The sequence below is a fragment of the Drosophila takahashii genome, chromosome X (assembly GCF_030179915.1).
Source record: "Drosophila takahashii strain IR98-3 E-12201 chromosome X, DtakHiC1v2, whole genome shotgun sequence".
Lineage (NCBI taxonomy): Eukaryota > Metazoa > Arthropoda > Insecta > Diptera > Drosophilidae > Drosophila > Drosophila takahashii.
Window position 1 is genome coordinate 6,729,594 of NC_091683.1, and position 21,628 is coordinate 6,751,221.

The following is a 21,628-nucleotide window of genomic DNA, read 5'->3' on the forward strand; positions in this document are numbered from 1 at the left end:
CCGCAAATTCTATAATGATCGTATTTTTAAAACGTTTAAAAATAAAGTGCTCTCGTTTGCCAATGTGTGCGCCAATCACGAGCCCCGAGCCGCAGCATTCAGCACCACCACATCACATCCACATCCACATCCACATCCCCACATCAGCACCACCGCAACCGCCACCGCCGCCAGCTATCGCATCGTATCGTATCGGATCGGTTTGGATTGGATTGGGGATCGGTTCTCGAGACAGAGCGGCATACTCATTGTTTTTCACTTGACGCGCTTTCCCTTCTGCAGAGCAAAAAAAAAAAAAAATAATAAAAAAATAAAAAAGCAAATCCCACCGATCGCTGCCAAAGAATTTTTGCGACATTTGCGGACAAAATAGACGGTTTACCCACAGTGATCGCAGACCCCATGGGATACCCTAGTCATCCACTGGAAAAAAGAATGCCCACTTAAATAAAGTATTAGTCCTGAATTTAAGAACGTTTTTGAGTGAATTGCGATTTTTTCTATAAATTAGAAATATTTTTTAGTCCTAAAAAAATGTATTTCTCATAGTAAATTGTTTTATCCTTTTGATTTTGGAAAAATAATATTTAAAATCCTAATATAACCTACTTATACACAGAAGTCAAGTATTACCTGAAAACATACCTCTGTTTTACAGAACTCTGCCATAAGAACATAATAATATACATCCAAGATCATAAAACTTAATAGAATGAACAAAAAACTTAAAAATACAAAAGATATTCTATTAGATATTCTATTAGATATTTTAAAAATATCAACAATAAAATTTATTGCTTTTATAAATTCATCTAAAATAAGTAAACTTATTTTCCCGTCTATAAGAACTTACATAACATTAATTTTGTTCTGTGTAGAAAAGGGTAGGGATGGTGGTGCGAGATCGGAACTGTTGGCATCTATGCGATTTGATCGTTCAGGTGATCGTTCCCACGTATTCAAGTTAAAATAGGGAAGAGGCAGGGCGAGAAGGGCCAGGAATAAGAACGGGGCATCGGATACGGATTCCGTAGGATTTAAAAGATCAACTACTCCAAAACGAAAGGAAAACAACGAAAGGAAACTTCAGAAAGGAAAAAAAGCTTCAAAGAACCTATGTATAAATGAAACTAAAAATTCCGAAACAGGGAACTGAAAAGATATATATTATGATATGATATGAAATAAGAAATATTAACTTATAAAGGCAAAGTAACAAGGAATAAAGCTTGGTTACTTCCACAGAACAGGGACACCAAAAAAAAGTGGCAAAGGGGAAGGGAGAGCTAAAAATCGGGGAACCATAGGTATTTCGAGGTGGGCCCCTCAGGTACCCAACGTACCGGGAAACTGTGGGAGGAGCGACGACCCGACCGCAGATGATTGCTAAATTTCGATTTATTTTCGTGTTGTTTTCTTCGAAACCGCGTTGCCGTGTAAACTTTTGCTCGCCTTTTTTTCATCTACCTTACCACAAAAATTTTGGGGTTTCTTCTTTTTTTATTTTTTTTTTGCTACCGTTCTGATGCCACGTGACAAATTTCGATCGCTCGGACGTAAGTATATTTTTTGATTTGCAGCCAGCGAAATTTTACAAAGTAAATAAGGGAAGAAGCAATAGAAATTCACCTGAGTCCCGAGACCAGAATCTCGAGTCTCGAGTGCCTTTGCAGATGGCGATCGTCTCTATATATCTATATATACGTTCTTATATAGTTTGTTATTGATCAAGCGAGTTTTGCGCACACCGTGTGATGTTGTAATCAAAGGAACGGATCTCGCGCGATCCGATCGACAATCGTGACATAATCTCTTATATGAATTCTTTTGCTTCTGAACTGTACCGATCGATCGCGTTTTGTATATATCCTATGGGTATGACAAGATGTAAGGGCATAAAATGAAGTTTTTTAAAGAAAATAACCGAAATTATTTTAAAGAAAGAGAATTCTTGAGATCTATAAAAAATATTTATAATATATTAACACAAAGGAGAAAATTCCCTAAAAGACTTAAGATCCCTTGTTTTAAAGAAAAATAATTCTAGTGATCTATAAAAAATATTTATAATAAATTAACTCAAAGGGAAAATTTCCAATATTTTTATACAAAATAGTATAATAATAATATCAAGCACCCAAAAGACTTAAGATCCCTGATCAATCAGAATCGCTGACAGAGCAACTAACCAAGGGATCCATCAATGTTGCGGCCACAGCTCGTTGGATCCATCAGATTTCCGATAATCTTACTATTTCGGCCTAATAATTCATACGAAAATTGATTTTAATTTGGCTTGGCTTTTTGTCCGTTTTATCAGATTTGCTGTTTATTTTTGGAATGGCCGGGGGCAAACGTGCCCAGACAAACGATACAAATAACAATCAAATAAATCATTCTCGAGTGGTGCAAAAGCGTTAACTAATTATAGATCAGGACTCTATATATGACTATGTGTTTACGCCTGACAGTGTCAAATCGATGCTCTTCAAATAAAGGAAATTCACTGAAAACAAATAGATCGCCGATTTCGGGGTTGGCCAAAAACATATTGTGTAAGGTCTACAGCACAGTCCAGACCCAATTTACGATTCCAGGCGCTATCTTGACAGGCGGATAAATCGCGACCGAAATTGATAACCTTTTTTTTTGTGTATTTTTGGTGCAGGGCTTGACCAGTTTCCGGCGGCTTAAAAGTTTCCAATGGAAAATGATCGATGTACATGGTGTTTTGAACGATCTACCCACCGATCTTCCTGAACTTTCCAAGTTGAACTAAAGAACCATTAAAAAAACAATTTTTTTTTTATAACTTTCGTATATATATTTTTGATTAGGTCAATACAAAATGGCTTCCGTGATGTTATTTCAGTGTATCAGATAATAATAAAAACTTAAAAATAATAAGAAAATATAAAGAAAATAAAAACTTAGAAAAAATCAAATTTGCAGAAGGGATTCCGAAATAAAAAAAACTGTATAAAAGTATATTTATAATGTATGTTGGTATCTATTAGTTAGTGGGTAGTTCCAGTAATCGTTTGGTTTGCGCTGCTCGCTTCTTTTAAATGCTGGCATATATCATATAAATATTACATACAGATTAGCTTAACTAGAGACGTATATTTCTATATATATACATTCAGGCGTATATATGTATGTATGACTGTAAATCGATCGCTGAGGATCGCCCTGGGATTTGCTGGAATCGAAAAATAGAACAGCACACACACATACAGCTTTCACAAACACACACATGGAAACAAACACAAACGCACACATACACGCACACGCGGACTGGGCAAAACATGGAAAATATGGGCAAATATATAGGATATAGACATATAGTCAGGGGGCTAAACATCCTTGTAGTCCACCGATAAATGCAGAAAGTTGTCGGGATAGCTCAGGTGCTCGGACATCCATTGTAGCTGGGTTTCCTCGTGAAGATCGATGCCGTGGGTGCGACATCCAACTGGAAATGGGAAATAAGAATATCGGAGTATTACTATTGGGCACTTCATATAGGCCACCATAACCCTCCTTAACTCAAAGCCCACAAGTAATCCTCTACCTTATAATATGTATTTATTTTTCCTAGAATTATTGGGGGTTTATTTCTATTTTTGTTTGTGGTTATAAAAAAAAAAAGTTAGCTATTACCAACCTACAATTAATCCAATTATCGATCATTTGCAAAGTCTGGCAAAAAGTCCTAAACAAATATAATCGATCTTTATAAAACTTAATGAGATCATTGAAAAGTTCAAAGGAGTTATGCCGCTGCATTTAAGATATATACTTTATTTCTAGTATTTTACAATGACTTTTAACTTTTGGTATCAGTAAATGATATTATATAATATAGGCCCCAAAAAACTGGGAAACCGGAAGTCAAATAAAGATTATTTAAGGTGGTATACCCATTAAAGTAGAGGATCAGCTATCAATATTCCATTAATGAGAAACAGAACCAATGAATAGTTTACATATACGAGTACCTATATTATAATGAATGAGATCAGCTAGCGATTACTTCAGACTGATAAGCTTTCGCTTCCATTTGCCATATGCCCTATACGATCATGATCAATTTGCGGGCCATAAAGATTATGGTAAAAAAAAAAGAGGAGGCGGGCTCTTCAAAAATTGGACTTGCTTGGAAATCAGAGTTTAGCGCCTTATCTACAAGTGTTTTCATGCCATTCTTGATTTTGTTTTTGGTTCTTTTTTTCCCCCCGTTTTTTCGGGGTGACAAATTTCGTCATTTTTAATTTTAGCATACAAATTGTAATTATAGATTGCCGATCGCCAATTCTCGATGCCGTGCGATTGCCAATCGTCCGGTGGTTATGGCGAGCGTCCCGATCGAGGCTTTATACCGCCACTCACTTGATATATAATATACATACATATAATGCTCGCCAGATATGGAATGTGTGTGCGAGTGGATGGGCTGATAATGGCTGATTACAGGCGGTGGGAGGCGGTGGCGATAAGATTTGTGCAACGGGGCGCGAGTTCAAGTAGGGCGCATAGCTCTATGGCTCTATAGAGCGATACTACCTACTACACCACTCACACCGTTCCATTCCATTTCGATCCGATCCGTTTCGTTTCGTTTCGGTTGGGCAAGTCACGAGTTTAATGACCAAGCTAATGGCGCTACCCCAAAAATAATAAATGAACGGAATCCAATTGCCTCGAGTGGAAATATGGGAAGCGAATCGATTGGGGGGCACCACTCAGGTGGTTTTTCAGGGGGTGATGGTATACTTTCGCAAAATATACAAAATATTTTACAAATAGATATTTCAGGTGGTTTTTCAGGGGTTGATTATATACTTTTGCAAAGTATACAAAATATTTCGAAATAATTCAGGGGTTAGTGGTATACTTTTGTAAAATATTCTGTTTATTTTACAAAATATTTACAAACTAAATATTAAGACAGGTATTATTTAGAAAGTACTAAACCGAGGCAATAAATAAAAACCGCTTTAAGTGGAAATGGAAGGGAGGTAAATCTATGGGATTGTTCCAAAGTTCGACTGCTGGCTAAACGAGTGATTACAATTCACAATCATTCTACATATAATAAAAATTTTATTGGCCGTTGTCATAACTAGGTAATATAATAGCACGAAAGCGATTAATATAGTCATTAGGCTTTTAGAGCTAAACGATTTGTCAAAAAGGTATTTATAAATATATAACTATTATATAAAAAATGTAAATTAAAGATCTAAAAATATTACAAATCTATTGATTTTTGGTTTAAAATTCCCAAACTAACCACATTAAACTCAAGACCAGCCCCGCATATCTGGTTTTATAGTTCCGAAAACCGAAACCGAAAACAAAGACACCTTCAAAGCGCCAAATAGATCATAAATCTTGCATAGGAAACCGACCCGAACGATATAAACTATTAAATGGGGGACAAACCCGCAGACAGGCATTATATATATGTGTATACCTCTGATCTCGATGATATGCGAATGTGTGTGTGTGGGGCCCCCTACCCAAGAAAGAGAGAGGGAGAGAGAGGGAAAGAGCGAGAGTGGCGCCAAACAGTCTGAAAATTTATTGATCCCATTTTTATTATCGTCAACGTGGAAAAAACGAGGGAGGCGGAGAACGTACGACATCGCCTAGCTCATGGCTAAAAATAACAGCGCTTCATCGATCTGATAAGGCGCCCCAATCATCATCATAATCACTTAATAGATTGTGCTCCAATAAAGCCATTAAAGAAAAGAGTATGAAAAAAAACCCAAACCCTATCAATGTTCTATAATTCCAAACGTTCCAACCAAAAACGATTATATTATTGCACTTGGAAAACTCAATTTTTGCAGTTCAGTGACGCCATTAAAAAAAAAAGAAAAAAAAGAGTGCAAAATCGAAAAGTGCTAATCAATTGTTTCTGCTTTTGTTTGTCTGTCTTTCTTCATTTCATTTCTCTTCTTTTTTTTTTTGGGGCCCCATAATTTGTTCAATTTTAATTTCGGTTTATTTTCATCCGCAGCTACAAAGTTGGGCGGTATTACGATCAAAGGGGAAGAAGGGATTGCGGATGTTTAGCGAAAGAAATAAAATCGGATTTCGATTTCGATTTCGTTGACGGTGCAGTTGGGATTGTTGCACCGAAGATTGAAGATTGCACCCGATTATGGGCGATCAACCAGACAAGAGGAAACAAACAAACAGGAAAGTGGAAAATTAAGTGGGTTGGAGGAGGAGGAGGGGGCGTGGCAGGAAGTGCCAGAATATCGAAGGCTTCTTAAGTGATTCTTCTGGCAATATTGTATCACCATCGTATCGATAATGCATATCGATCATTTTAGTTTCAGGTTGTAATTTTATATATTAAGAAATACACCTGTTAACTAAGTTAACTTGCTTTCGGCATATGATTTATTGGTATATTAATAATTTCTGTAGTATTATTAATTTTTAAATATCATAAAAAATAGGTATACATTGGGAATAGATTGTCAGATCGTTAATAATTACAAAAAATAATAAAATAATGATATTTATAAGATTTAGTTCAAGGATATATTGGGAATAGATTGTTGAAAATTATAAAAATATATGAATATTTATAAGATTTATTTCAAGGATGAAGGTTAATAAAAAGTCGTAAAAAACGTAAAGGGAATAATCATAAACACGTAATATAAATATAATAAAAAATATGCAAAATGAATAATTGTTAAAAAAACAAGAATACAAATAATTTTAAAATTTTTTTAAAGAACCTTTTTTGAAAAAGTCTGATAAATCTTGTTTCGGATTTTGGGATCATTTAAATGAAGTATGATTGATGATCACCTGGTGTTAAGAGGAAAGGTAAATTAAAATAATGATGCTGCGAAGATCAACACACAAATACATGCACACATAGCTGCAGCCCACCCAAAAAGCGGGGCGTGGCACCGCCAATTGTCGCACAAACACAAACACACACCTGCACGCACACCTCACACACGCACACAGATACATTGTCCAGGTTGCATTTTGCAGGTTGGCATTTGTATTTGTATTGGTATTTGTATTGTTTGTCTGATTGACGAAATGCAAACGAAAATGTGTCGAAATGGGACTAAGCAAATGCGCCGACGAAAGAGCGAGTGAGGGGGAGAGCCAAAAACGGGGGGGGTGGGGGTGGCAGGTTAAGGAGCAAGAGAGAGAGAGAGAGAGGCAAAAGTGATAAATATTGAGGTGCGATTTCCGTGCGCCGCCGTTTTCACCGGAGTTTCGTTGGAGTGCAGCGAAAAAAAGGCAGAAATGTAAGGGAAAAAAATAAAGACGAAGAGGCAGGGGGAGGGGGAGGAGGAATGAGAGTAGGAGGGGCGGGGGTCGAGGTGCTGGCGAAGGTGTAAATACAAATAAGCGGAGGTGATATCTCAGAACTTCCTTTTCACACATTCGAGAGCACCCTACACAAATACAAACACAAACACAGCCAGCATGCCACACATGCAAACACACACACACAGAGCTCTCAGTGTAATAGCTCAGCCAGCTTTGGCTTTTTTCAAGCTAAATACAGCTTTTTATACACAGGAAAAAAATATATATCTCTATCTAAAGTAGTCTATAATGGTCTACCAAAAACAAGGGAAAGTAGCAAAAATCACCCAGGACGGGACAAATCGAAAATAAACTAAATTCCAACAAATTCTTAAATTTTTCAGCCCAATATCAACATGGAATTTTAAGCCATTATTCACTTTTAAATAGAGAAATCATGGGATAAGGAAATATTTTTATAATTATATCGAAAATAATTTCCTTTTTAGGTTTGTAATGACATTTCTTTCAACGTCTAACTAGAGTTTAAATCGAACTAAAGTCTATTGAATTCTTTAATTTTTTCAGACTAATTTCAATTTGGAATTTGAAGTTATTATTTATAAACAAAAATCTTTTCTACAGAAAAATGCATTAAAAGTCCTTGCTATATGTCATATGAATTTTTAAATGATATTATAGTTGTAAAATTAATGTGATTAGAGTCCATACAAAAACCAAATTTTTTATAAAATCGAAAATAACGATTTTTTTAAAAATTTTTTTTATCAACTTCTATGACAACTTTTTTTTGTAAACTTTTAAAAGCCTGGCAACACTGAAAGCCACTTGCATTTATTGTTGCTGCTTTCCGGCGAAGGCAGCGCAGTCGGCGTCGCTGCCGGCGGCAAATCATGAAAGCAGCAACAACAAATGAAGCGAATGCCAATGCACAAGGAGCAACATGAGTGCGAGCGAGATGGTTGGCCAAAGAGAGAGAGAGAGAGAGAAAGAGCAGGAGCCAAAGGCAAAGCCAAAATGCGTTTCTTTTATTTTTGACGCGTCTTAGATTCTTCCTCTGCCGCTTCTTCTTTCGTCTTCTTTTTTTTGTATTTTTTTTTTTTTTTTGATTTCTTGGAATCGCATCTACTTTGAACCTTCCACGTTCCGACTGAAAACTCAGAGACCCGGCTGCATTGTATATTTGAATTTCATTTCAATTTAAATACGATTTTCTATGAAAATGCACGCACCACAAATACGTGCAATCGTTATCCAAACCATCGCTGCCCCCTCTTCTTCTTTATCGGGTTCCCCCATCCATCCATCCCATATAATACCATCCAAGAAGCCGGGGGAAACAAATTGATCATGTTTTGAATGCATTTCTGTTTGATTTCAATTCGGATCTGTGTACTCCGAAAAATGCGAAAGATTCTTCAATGGGGAAAGGAAAGAGGTAGGGTGTTAAATCGAGAAATTGTGGGGATATGAAAGAGGGCCATATGAGATCGTATGTATGGTATTGCTAAAAATGTATCTCAAAAAAAAATTATGAAATTAAAGATACAAATGGGATAAAATTAAGATGCTTTAGGAATAACTTTTAGATATTACTTAAACCGAAATACTTAGTATATTGCAAACAATTACTAAAGAAAAAAACCTTAAACATAATCCAATTTGAATTATTTTTTGAAACAAATATTTAGTTATAAATTATAATATGTTATATAAAAAATAAATCACTCAGATATTTTATAACTTAAATTATAACATTTTAATGTATTATAGAATTTTTAATATTATTATTTTTTTATTTTCAAAACTAAATAATACAATTTTAATAGATCCCAATTATAAAGACCCCTAATTCATTTTTGGTATCCCCTAAAGTCACTAGCACAACCTGTTTTTAAATGCCCACCCGAAAATCCCGACAAAACACGCAACATTCTATATCCTGGATCTTGCGAAACCAGCAAAATGTTAGTGGATTGCCCACTTAATCCAGGCGTGCGATCCGAATCCAAATCCGAATCCTTGCCGATTTCGAATCTCAATCCAAATTCTACGCCAAGGACAAACAGCACCGAATGACCTTTGGGAAAATACGTGTTGATCATCGACATCCATTGGCAATTGTTTAGGATCGTCGGAAATCTCTCACCTTTCGAATGGGAAATTCCTTGGGATCATCGGGTGTGCCGAGAAGGCCGTCTATAAGCATGCAAATAAAGATTTCACACCTTGGCCGAGCGCACTAGGGTGCATAGTGTGCCATACTGCATAGTATAGTATGATATGGTATCGTAGGAACCAAAGGACTCGAAACGAAACTCAAAGATCGGGACACCTGGGAAATACCCAACCTGCCCGAAACATATGGACCATGTGCACACGAAAACACAGTAGGGATCTTCGCTCGGTGTGTCTGAATGGACGAGCGAAGCACTGGCTATACTATGGGCTATACAGAGCTATAGCGATGGCCAAGTGGTTCCCGAAAAAAAGAGAGAAGAACCCTCACAATATAATTCGTAAATCCCAGCCGCAGGTATTTAGTTCCGCCTTTTGTCCGTCTTTGGAATTCCCAATGCTATTATTGCACCTAAGCCACTGGAGTGGGAGGTTTGCTGCTGGCCAGCCCGTCTCTCTACCCGTCTCGCTCTTCTGTTAGTTTGCTATCTCTCTCTCTGTTGCTGCCGTCTCGCTCTGGTTCGTGCTGCTCTTGTCGCCGGCGCCGCAGGTCAACCAGCAATGCTTGGCATTTTCTACTCTGCCCTGCTGTTGCAGGTTTTGTGCTGGGAGTTTCCGTTGATGTTGCAGGTTCTACAGCTGATGTTGCACCTTCTATTGGTTCTCTTCTCAATCGTAATGTTGCTGTTGCAAGTTGAAAGTTTGTCATAGCTATTTATTAAGGTGTTGGTGGGGGTTTTTGTTGATGTTGCAGGTTGTACAGCTCATGTTGCACCTTCTATTGGTTCTATTTCAGTTAATAGTGTTGCACTTGTCTGTTATATTTATTTATATAAGTGTTGCTGGGAGTTTCTGTTGATGTTGCACCTTCTATTGGTTCCTTTTTCAATCGTAATGTTGCTGTTGTAAGTTTAAAAGTCTGTTTTAGCTTTTTATTAGGGGTTGATGGTAGTTTGAGTAGATGTTGCAGGTTCTACAGCTCATGTTGCACCTTCTATTGCAACTCTTTCAGTTGGTAATTTTGCTGTTGTAGGTTTTTAAGTCTGTCATAGCTTTTTGTTAGGTGTTACTGGAAGTTTTAGATGATGTTGCTGGTTCTACAGCTCATGTTGCACCTTCTATTCCAATGTTTCAAATTATAATGTTGCTTTTGCAACTTAAAAGTCTGCTTAAGACATTTATATAGGTGTTGCTGGAGTTTCCTTTGATGTTGCATCTACTTATTGATGCTTTTTTGATTGTTGCTGGTTTCCATAGGTAATTCTTAAGACTCTAAAGCTATTTATATTATTTCTGGTTTTAAGTTTCTAATATTTTAATATTTTATATTTTTGTAGCTGTTATTGTCGTTTTCTTTAAGTTTAAATATTTTTAAAATAGTTTTTTTACTTAAATTGCTGAAAATTTGTATTAAATTAAGTTTGATGCTAATAAAATCATTTTACTTCGGATTATTTAATTTCAAATAGTTTTCTTCAAATATTATTGCTAAAATCGCTTATGGTTTTTCGGATATTTTTTTTCAATTGCTGCTGTATTTTTGTTGCATCTGTTGCTGCCTTTCCAGCCGCTTTTGTTGTTGCCCAGAAAATCCACACGCACATTTTCATTGTCGACAATTTTCCAGCCGGCGCAGACAAAGAACTTTTCATTCGTTTTTGTTTTGAATGGCTAGGGCACATTTTTGGCCAGGTCTTCAGAGGTCGAGGAGCAAGCGAGATGGCCAAAAAGACCTGCGATCCGTTCCGATCCGACCCGATCCGCTCCGGGTCGCTTTTCCACCCCGGGGGCATTGTTCTGCGGCCCAAGAGAATCTCCTTTTCCATCTATCTGTCCATCTATTTTCTACTTCTATTTATTTTGTTATTTTTTTTTTCTTTTTTGGGTTTTTGTTCGGACGGGACATTGATGAATTGAAGAATGATTGCCGGAGAGTGCCGGTGCCCGGCTCGTTTGTGTTATTCAATAGAAAAATAAATAAGTCAGCGGGCAGAGAGAGAGGCAGCTAGCGAGAGATAGACATGCACTTGGCCATGCCAGACTGACTGGCACCTTTTCCCTAATTTCCAAGAGACGCTGCGTCTGCGCAGACAATGGGTTTTCTCGTTTTCAGACTCTGCGTTTAGTTTTCCTCCTTCCCATATATTTTTTCTAGAGTTTAGAGTGCCTGCGGTAATTGATAGCCAGGCTTCTAGGGGCTAAACTCACCCGCTTTGCGCACAGGTGTCGATAATTCGGCCATCAGGTCGGCCAGACTCTTCTTTTGTCCGCCCTCGCTGATCGGCGAAATCAGTTTCTGGGTGTACGTAAAGTCCTATCAATAATGGGGGATAAAAAGAGGATATATTTTAGCTGATCCTAATCCCAAGTACTCGTTCTCTCACTCACATCGTCCGTGTAGATTCGCAGGGGAATGTGCTTGAAGGACTCCTGTTCGGCATACGGCTCCATTAGCCTGCGATTTACCGCCCAGAACTGATCGAACTTGTCGTTGACGAGGCCCAGCCACAATTGATTGTGATCCTTCTTCTGCATCGCGGAAATCACGAGGCCGCGGTGCTTCAGCACATCCGCCTCCTTCAGGCAGGACATGTAGTGCGACTCCAGAAGCTCCCTGCAAAAGTTCGAAATGATTAATAAATTAATGAATCTTGAATATCATTAACCACTTTAAAATGGCCAATAATACAATGTACTGGTTTTAATGCCAATCGTTTGGAAATTTAATAACGAGTTTAGAGAGGTATGACAATCCATATTTGGATCAATACTTCGATTGTTACGGTAAAAAAACTAACCTTTTTTTTGTGAAAAATTGAAATCTGGGTTTCTGGTAAAAATTTGAATTTTTTCTTCTTGTTTTTTTTGCTGTAACTTGGCTAAAAATGGTCTTACAGCAAAAATTCAAACTGTTTTGAACAGATAACAATATAAGAAATAAATCCATGACACTTTCCGTGTGATTTTGGAAAAATAAAATTTTCGCCAATTTTCACATTTTTTCATAAGGGGGTACCTCATAATTTTTTACGAAAAATGGCCAAAAAATAAAATGTCCAGGTTTTAATGCCAATCGCTTGGAAATTTAATAACGAGTTCAGAAAGGTATGACAATCCGTATTTGGACCAATACTTCCATTGTTACGGTCAAAAAACTAATTATTTTTTTGTGAAAAATTGGGATCTGAATTTTTGGTAAAAATTTGAATTTTTTCAAAATTTCTCAGTCTTAGTATGTGTTATATTATAATCGAAACTTGTGAAGCATTTTAGAGCGATAATTACTTGGAATTCAGCTTGACGAGCGTGCCCTCGGGGAACTTGGAGAAGTGGATGGTGAGGCACCAGGGCGTGCTGTCTTCCTCGGGATGCAGCAGATCGTACAGGACACCTAAGGGGAAAAGTAAATCCATAACTTATCAATAAGAAAACTATGATATGATCTAAGATCTCAAAAAACCCACCAATTGGATAGTGAAGGCGCAGGGGCGTGCCATTGAAATCGAACCAAACGGCTCCATCCTGGTGTTCGGCGCTTATATACCGGGAGAAGTACTTGCGAACCTGAACGGGAGGAACAAATATATCATTACGATCTAGGTTTTAGCCCTTAAAAAACCATTGTTTACCTTATCGGTGACCAAGGGCAAGTAACTCAGTCGCGATATCATGAGATAGAAGGGCTCCGGCTTTATACCCACTATCTCGTCCCGATCCGCCGTGAAGCAGATGCCTATCTGGCCCTCCCAGATCATTCGCAACACCTCGCGGTCGTGGGCCATGCTCCAAAATTCCGAAAAATTCGCTTTTGTTTTGATTAAAATTATATTTTTACTTTTTGCACTTGGTAAAACGGGGTTGTTATCGATAGATCCCAGGGGTGTCCAATTTGTGTGCGAGGCCTATCGGAAGAACAGCTGTTGGCCAGCGGACGGACAAGGTGGCAACGCTGCGTGTATTTATCGATAGATACCAGTTTGGTTTTTGGCGCCAAAATTTAATTAAATTTAAACTAATTGTTTATACAAGATATTCGGTGAGTAGAAATAGTCAGAGCTTTGGAATCAGCGAAAATAAACTAAAATTTTAGCGGAATTGAGGCTGAAATGATATCTATGGCATCCCTGAACAATTCGTTTAGTTTATGATTATCAGATAGCGTTGCCGGACCGACTGATTTATTTCGAATTATTATTATCATAATTACTTATTAACTGTGCTCATATTAATATAAATATTATTCATTTTTCTTAACTTTTAGGAAACGATCTGTATTTTAATTAATTTAAAAAAACCAGGGCTACCATAACAGTGTTGAAAAGTGCCCAAGTTCCTACACATTTTTGGTATTTATTTAGTATTTAGTACCTTTTGTTTGCCGGTATTTCGCCCGTTATACGGCCACACTCCGCCTGGTCACACGAATATTTGTCGTTTTTTATTTTAATAAAATAAAATAATCAAAGCAAAGCAGACGCGTCACACCGATTTTGAACCGAAAGTGTTTGGCGATCGGGGAATATTGAACAAACCAATCGATTTATTGAGTTTAAAGCGGGCCCGAGCCCCATTTCGATTTCTTCGATCAACGACGAACGATCGAGCTTGTTTGTTTTCCTTACCCCATTTATTTTGTATCTTTCTCATACATGTGGGCTCCTCGCTGTTTGTTTGTTTGTGAAAATACCGATGTGAGTGATTGAAACTAAATGCCGATATTATATCAAAGTCCCGAGAAGATCGGATGAAATACGGAGGAAAACTCCAGAAATCGCATAGTTAAAACTCCGCCAACAGCAACAACAACAACAACAATTCGGAATATCGGAGAATCGGAGGCGCATTGTGTGAGCAAGATCGTCGCAGGAGAGCGAGGGAGAGGGAACGAGAGCAGGAGACGAAGGAGAGTGGGCAGGAGAGAGGCGGAGGAGTGGTGCACACAGAATGGATGTTGAAATACCTGTTTTGGCTGGATATCTTAATGTGCCGACCCAAACTGGATTTTCGCTAAATCGCATCTCGAAAAAGGTATGAAAACTCACCTAGCCGCCTAGAAATTTTGCCAATTTCCATATTTTTTGTAAATATATCTTAGAAAAGCTTCAAATGCAGCGATTCTATTTGAATTCTCCTTTCCTACAAGTGCGCAGTTTTTCGATTTCGATAAAACCAAACAGGACTTTGTGTGTTTGTGTTTGTGTCTGCATACTTGTTGCATACAAATGAGGCCCACTGTGCGAGTGGGAGTGAGAGAGGGCACACGCGATAGAGGGAGAGAGCGAGAGAGGGGCCGACAACATACAGTGGCGGTCAAAATGATAGCAACTAAGAGGCAACAGACATTTATTATTTATTTTGTTTTTTAATATTTAATTTTTATTTCAATAATTTAGTTTAGTTTAAAAAAAAACCTACTTAAAGTATTTAAAATTTTTCTTGCTTAATAAATATAATTTCAAAAACACCTTCTTTTTAACAACCTTACAAATGCAAAAAAAGTTAAATTTATTGAGTGCTAATACTCTGACCGCAAATGTTGGAGTTTCAGATGGCACACACAGCTGGCGATTCATGCGATTTAATGGTATTTGTGTTTATGTGCGACAGGAAATTCTTGAGCCAGCAGAAAACTGAGGAAAAAGAGAAGAGGGTGAGAAAAGGGGGTCGCACCGAAGGGGCATGGGCAGGGGGAAGTGGGGGTGGATGAGTACTCCGGGGCTTAGCCCATTATGTAAGCCAGAATCTCTGCAGAACTCATGCATATGTAGCTTAAAAATCATTAGGGATATGATAATATCAGTCTGAGATTGTTAGGATCAGTCGTATATTGTTATATCATATTATTTGGGATTTATTAGATTATATTATTTTGCTAAAATACATATTTCTCACACAGATTTATAAAAACTCCACGTAAAAGTTCTTAAAAACTCAATTTTTTCAATCTTATCATCCCAAATCGAACTAGAAAAAAATTTTTTTTTTTCTATTAAAATTTTTTTTTTGAAAATCCAACTCACTTATGAATTTATAAAAAATACCTATTTTAAAATATTACCATACCTTTACTTTTCATATACCCAAACCGATCTAATCCATATCGCAATCCTTTGCAGAAAGCATGCAGTCGCTACTGTTTGCTCTTCAAGGCCAGTCGCCATGGGATCGCCCGGCTGGAGATGTGCGAGAGCAAGGAGGACCGCAACCCGAAGATCTTCACCCTTGAGAAGTGCGTGAAGATCACGCAGGAGCCGCCGCCCGATCGCCTCATCCACATCGTCAAGCATCATGTGACCCTCACATTGAGCACCAGCAGCGAGGAGGACCTCAAGGACTGGATCACCGCCCTGCAAACGGTGGCCTTCCCGGACACCTCACCGTCGGGCGGAATCGGGGCCATCGAGGAGGACAACGACCTCTACTGCAGCTCCTTTGTGAGTGATCCACCTCTTTTATGCGCGAAAACTTACTGGGGTGTGTCGATATAATACACTTGAGAAGTACGAAATCAAAGGGGAATAGGTTGTCTTATGTTTTTATATATATTTTTTTGAGTTAACAAATTATAAAGTCACTTGGAGATCTATTTTGGTTACATATCCCAAGATTAGCGAGGAACTTTGGTTTTATAGAGCCCCCAAATCCCCTGATAAAGTTGATAAACCAGATTAATCTCTTTCACACTGCTTACTATCAAAATGAAATTAGCTTTAGGCCTTTATTACGAGACACTAGTCACTGGAATTTTTAATTTATATCATAAATTAGCGGCGACGCTCGATGGGACAGCACTTAACTTCGGGATCGTCGATGGTGCGTAGGGAGAGCCAGTGCTTCGAACCGGCGGACTGCAGCCATGTGAGATAACGCACAAAGGAGTCCCAGTTGAGGAACTGCATCTGCCGGCACTTGGAGCCGTGATGATGGGGCGCCCTTCGGTCGTAGATCCAGGTGCGGGCATTATCCCCGTACCGTCCCTGATACCTGGTCCTCGATCCCTTGCTAAACAAAGGATTAGTTAACACTTGATTATCACACAGAAAAAATAATTGGCAAAAGATCAGATTGATATGAGCAGATCAAGTTATTCATATAATTTTGATCTTACTTTACAATGTTTGTTCAAAAAATACTGAATTTGGTATTTTAAAATGAAATGATGAAATATCAAGTTTACATTTTTGAATCATAAATTGACATTAATCATATCCGCTCTTTATTGATATGAAATAAGGTAGAAATGACCCTATTTCAAGGTAAAAAAGACCCTATTTCATATCAAATTCGTTTTTCCGTGATGTATTTAAGCTCTAACTTACATATCATTCAGGATGCTGAGTGCCCGCTTCCGGAATGCCGGAGCATTGACCAGCATACGCATAACCGGCGGACCATCCTCCAAGCCCCTGACCACCGTGAACAGGAACATAAAGGGCATCAGGTCGAAGCGTATGGGCTGCATCATATTCAAGGCCAAGTGCTTGCGCTGCGGCCACTTGTAGTTCAGCCAAAGGATGGCGGCTAGAAAGACCTAAGGAGGAGGATTAAAACCGCTTCATTGCGTAGAACACTCACCTCCAGTTCCGTATTCACAGCCAGTGAGTTCAAGCCCAGCAATCTCCTCACTGTTCCCGGAGCCACGACCAGAAACTCCTTACTCGCCACGAACTGCAGGAAGATGCTGCCCAATCGCGACAACAGGCCCTCCTCCAGCTGCAATCCCATCATCCGGCTGCAGATATAGATGCAGAGTGCCCTATCCGGCACCCGCGAGCCCTCATCGATGCCGATCCAACAGTTGGCGACGAGCTCCTGGCAGCCAAAGAACCTGGCGGTTCGGAAAACCTGCATCAGGAGAATCGGGCCCATTTGCTCCGATGGCTCCAGGGCCCAGCGATACATGGCCACAAAGGAACGGGCGCTGACCATCGAACTGGGCAGCTGGAAGATGTGCGAGGTGGAGAATTTCGGACGTCGGAAGAAGCTGGAGAGCACCTGGAGAACCATGGCATGGCAATGGAACTGTTTCTCCTCGACCACCACAATCAGAGTGGGCCTAACGTTCTCCTTGAACATAGTCAGCAGCTGCTGGGGGATAAATACACGCGGTGGACCCATCGACTCACTCCAGAGTTCATCCAAAGCCAGGCCAACTGTTTCCTCGGGATCGAGATTTTTCGCCATCTGTTGGACGGATACTTGCGGAATCTGACGACCTGTTAAATCCGTGCCGCTGTTGCTCAGCTGATGGAGCACATCGTCAAAGTTTCCCACCCGCAGGTCAAAGGGTGCGCCCAGGAGAAAGGGGCTGTCGCAGGGTAGTTGGTGGATGAAATGAACGCTACTTTCGGCACTGCTCTCCGTCGCCACGGTGCTCTCATCTTCGGTCGTCACTTTGAGATCCAGTTCCTCGAGATCCCCTCTAGAAGTCTCCTCATTAGGGGTTTCCTCTTCAAGGGTTTCTTCATTGGGTAACTCTTCATCAGGGATTTGCTCTACTAAGACTTCCTCATCAGGTGCTTCTTCATCAGGAGTTTCTTTATCAGGGGTTTCCCCATCAGGCGTTTCCATTATCTCAGACATCTCTTATTTAGAACGTTGGATTTTGGTTGGGTGGCTTTTTTCAGGCTTAATATCACAGAAAATGTTTATCAATGTAGTCAATGTATAAAAATTAAGGTTCTAAAATGTGTATGTTCCATAAAAACTGAAAACCCAGGCCTACTTTTCAGATAAAACTAAGAAATTTGAGTAGAATAATACCAGGAATCGTAATTATTATGATTTTTAATATAAAAACTACAAAATAATAATTATTATTTGATTTAAAAAAAAATAAAAGCAAATAAGTCTTATTTTAAAATTTGTATAATAAATATTAAAATTAAGTCCTATTTTTCAATTTGTATTATATAAATTGAAAATAAGTCTTATTTTTAAATGGTTATTATAAAAATCGAAAATAAGTCGTATTTTCGAATTTTTATTATTATAATAAAAAAAATGATAGAAATTTAAACATAACAAAGTTAAGGGGTATTTTTATGATTTGGTAATTAAAAACCATTAAAAGTGTTAATTGAACCTGGGTAAAAATTATAAATAAAATTTGCAATGTATATATTATATATCAAATATTTTATATAAATAATAATATATATATTTTTATTCTAAATTTATAATTACATTTTTATTTAAATTCCATTTTTTAAGAAAGTATATATTCAACGGGGCTAAAATTCTAAAAAGAAAATCCCAATAAATATTTATTTAATTGTATAATAATAAATTAATTTATCATACTTGCAGGACGGCCTGTTCATCATCACACTGATTCCCTCGGAGGCCTCCATCCGCTGCTGCATCGAGCCCAAGACGTACATGCTCCAGATGACGCCCACCGAACTGCAGCTGAAGTCGGAGGATCTGGGGGCCACCATAGCCATGTGGCCGTATCGGTTCATCCGGAAGTACGGCTATCGCGACGGCAAGTTCACCTTCGAGGCGGGCAGAAAGTGCACCACCGGCGAGGGCGTCTTCACGTTGGATCACACCAATCCGCAGGAGGTATTCCGCTGCATGTCCGCCAAGATGAAGTCGATGAAGAAGCTGATTAGCGGCGACAGCAGCCTGGCCACTTTGGAGTGCGGCGAGAATCAGTTTAGTGCCGCCGCTGGCATGGAACCCGGCTCCCGAAGTCCCCTTCCCCCGTCGCCTTCGAGCAATCCGCATGGCGGCGAGTTCGAGATCAACTCGACGCAAAGTTGCATTTCCCTGCGTGGCTTCATCAGCTCCAACGATTCGCTGAATAACTTTGGAGCGGCAGCTACGCCCGCCGGAGGAATCACCCTAACCGTACCATCCGCAAATAGCAGTAGTAGCCAGGCTAACAACAGCAGCAGCAGCAGCAGCAAACACATTCCCAACAAACCGCCACGCAAACTGGGCGGAGTCAGCCCGACGACAAGCCAACATTGTGATAAATACAGGAGCATTGTGAAGTATGAGCCTGTGGCCATAACGACGATATCCTCGCCCTCGGCCATCGCCTGCGATGCCGCCAAGCCGCTGGAATCGGGATCCTCCTCGGAATCGCCGGGAATAATCCAGCCATCGCCCGATGATCTGCCGCCCGATCTGCCGCTGCGCAACGAGAGCGTCGCCAAGATGGGTGCTCCTCCGCCGGAAAGGGACTACGAGTGCATCGAGAATATCACCGAGGCGTGGCGCACGCGGGGCGTGGGCGATGTGAGGCACTGCGAACGGATGCCGCCCATACTCTGCGATAACTCGGAATTCGTACGCCAATCCTGCACGCCCAAGATCATAGACATCGACATTGGCGAAGGCATCTCGACATCGCTGAGTGAATCCAACTACGATCGCCTGGACTTTCTCTCGCCGAACAACAAGACATCGAGTGGTTATAAGACCATTGTGAATGTCACACTGCCCGCGAATCGCGGACGCTGCAGTCCGCCGCCGCCCAATGAATACGAACTGATCGCTAGTCCCGATACGGAGAGCTTCCGCAAGGCCGACGATAGTCATCTGGGCTACGGAGTGCTAAGAAAAGCCAGCACAACGACCACGACGAACAATAATAATTTAGGAATCTCGAATTGCAACATCAGCGGAGGGAGCAGCAATAGTGCCACGTCAAACAAGAGCAGCCTCGAAACGGCTGCCATCGATCATCGCAGCTACAATGGGCTCAACTACACGATCGTCAGCAAACCGAAGCGGGTGTAGAAGATCCAGGGATCCTGGGATCGAATCGGGTGCAGTGGGGTTTAAGGTGGAGATCAGGTTTTTATATTTCTCCCAAAACACTGTTACTGTTTCTAATTTTAAGCCATCCATTTCCAAGAACTGTGTGGAGATAAAGCAAATTTATAAACATAGTAGTCATCTTTCATGACTATATTTCTTTATTTTTTATACCGATGATTCAGGGTCAGTATATCACTGGAAAATTAGAAACAGTAACCAGTTAACTTTCTGAATATTTTAATAAAACGCATTTTGAGTTTTAAGTGTATAAGTGAAAAAGAAGAGACTGCCGAGTGCCTTACAGTTCTACAAAAAACAAACAAAGAAAAAAAAATGAAAAAAGGCTGGAAATCGAGGGAAGGAAGTAGAGCTTATCGATACTTTCGATAATTTCACAATATCGATTCGATAATTAAATATTGAAAATCGAGACAAATCAAATCCAAACCCGAATCTCCATATCCCACAATCTAACCTTCCCTTCGACCAGCCCAAAAAACCAACCATTCGAATCGTTCAATTTTTTGTGCATTTGTTTTTCGTTAACTATGTTAAATTCGTAATCTGTGATTGTATTGTTAATTGTGAAACTGTTAAATTTTAGCCAGCACTGCCCGCCACTTGATAAACGCACTCGAAACATATATTTTTCCCCCGGCTCTTACTTAAAATCTAAAAAAAAAGAAAAGGAAAATAACTAAAAGGACGCAACGAAAATGTTACAAAATGTGTATGCGATTTGTGTTAAATATATGTGTCTTAGTATATTTAAAGAGACTAGATTTTAGATACACTTTGTACTTGTTTCCGTTAATTCGTCCGTCCTCTCAAGGTTTTTGCTGCCATATAAAGCCCTCGAATCGTTATTCCTATACGTTTTTGTATGATCAATCATATAGCCTGCCATAGGAACAATCGGTGTAATGCCATATAATCCCCGAAATCTCCTCTTTTTTTTGTTCGATCTTAGACTGTAAATATATAGTAGGTTTTTCCTAAGTGTTGTTTTTCAATTGCACCTCCTTTCATTGCCCAAAAAAAAAAGATATTTAGAACCCCATGCACGTTCGAGTTCTCAAGCCAGGATCGTTGTAAACGACATTTTTGAGTATTATGCAAAGGTCACAAACAAAAAAATATATAATAATAATGATAATAATATTATAAACAACGAAAACGAACACAAAAAAATACCAAAAGAAAAATTGTGACGTACATTTTACTTCGGAATACATCATTTTTTTTACCTACTTTACGTTTACCGATTACCGACGACTATTGTAATTATTATTTTTTGTGTCTGCAAACTATTATTGTGTAAATAAAGACCAACAAAATCAAACCGAATCGAATC

The 21,628-nt window shown here is 39.1% G+C and overlaps 3 protein-coding genes across 4 annotated transcripts in view; 1 reads left to right on the top strand and 2 right to left on the bottom strand.

Annotated features, from left to right (window-relative positions):
• Positions 1 to 13,397, bottom strand: part of Atg5 (autophagy protein 5) — a 33,862-nt gene extending 20,465 nt beyond the window's left edge. The window contains exons 1-6 of one of the 2 annotated variants that reach the window (XM_017145992.3): positions 13,131 to 13,395; positions 12,966 to 13,065; positions 12,787 to 12,892; positions 11,890 to 12,115; positions 11,710 to 11,815; positions 2,828 to 3,475 (exon numbers count right to left, since the gene is read on the bottom strand). In XM_017145992.3, coding sequence (XP_017001481.1) covers positions 3,357 to 3,475; positions 11,710 to 11,815; positions 11,890 to 12,115; positions 12,787 to 12,892; positions 12,966 to 13,065; positions 13,131 to 13,283 — 810 coding nt within the window. In that variant the 5' untranslated portion in view covers positions 13,284 to 13,395 and the 3' untranslated portion in view covers positions 2,828 to 3,356. Of the gene's footprint in view, positions 1 to 2,827; positions 3,476 to 11,709; positions 11,816 to 11,889; positions 12,116 to 12,786; positions 12,893 to 12,965; positions 13,066 to 13,130 lie in introns of those variants that run through there. The other variant, XM_070218911.1, reaches the window with a different exon arrangement.
• Positions 13,398 to 13,896: 499 nt separating this feature from the next.
• Positions 13,897 to 21,621, top strand: Dok (docking protein homolog). Its single transcript, XM_017145968.3, has 3 exons — positions 13,897 to 14,529; positions 15,618 to 15,935; positions 18,811 to 21,621. Exons 1-3 carry the CDS (start codon positions 14,446 to 14,448, stop codon positions 20,251 to 20,253), a joined length of 1,845 nt encoding a protein of 614 aa, XP_017001457.2. The 5' UTR covers positions 13,897 to 14,445; the 3' UTR covers positions 20,254 to 21,621.
• Positions 16,189 to 18,212, bottom strand: LOC108060317 (kelch-like protein 7). The gene is made up of 3 exons (XM_070218262.1): positions 17,077 to 18,212; positions 16,821 to 17,032; positions 16,189 to 16,503 (listed from the first exon to the last, which is right to left on the bottom strand). Exons 1-3 carry the CDS (start codon positions 18,082 to 18,084, stop codon positions 16,266 to 16,268), a joined length of 1,458 nt encoding a protein of 485 aa, XP_070074363.1. The 5' UTR covers positions 18,085 to 18,212; the 3' UTR covers positions 16,189 to 16,265.
• Positions 21,622 to 21,628: the final 7 nt, after the last annotated feature.

Bases quoted from the DNA above. Each gene is read 5' to 3' on its own strand.
- Dok (XM_017145968.3), top strand. From the start codon at position 14,446: ATGGATGTTGAAATACCTGTTTTGGCTGGATATCTTAATGTGCCGACC. The intron at 14,530-15,617 runs GTATGAAAACTC...AATCCTTTGCAG, and splicing joins TAAATCGCATCTCGAAAAAG to AAAGCATGCAGTCGCTACTG. The intron at 15,936-18,810 runs GTGAGTGATCCA...TCATACTTGCAG, and splicing joins ACCTCTACTGCAGCTCCTTT to GACGGCCTGTTCATCATCAC.
- LOC108060317 (XM_070218262.1), bottom strand. From the start codon at position 18,084: ATGTCTGAGATAATGGAAACGCCTGATGGGGAAACCCCTGATAAAGAA. The intron at 17,033-17,076 runs GTGAGTGTTCTA...CCTCCTCCTTAG, and splicing joins CTGTGAATACGGAACTGGAG to GTCTTTCTAGCCGCCATCCT. The intron at 16,504-16,820 runs GTAAGTTAGAGC...TCCTTTGTTTAG, and splicing joins CTCAGCATCCTGAATGATAT to CAAGGGATCGAGGACCAGGT.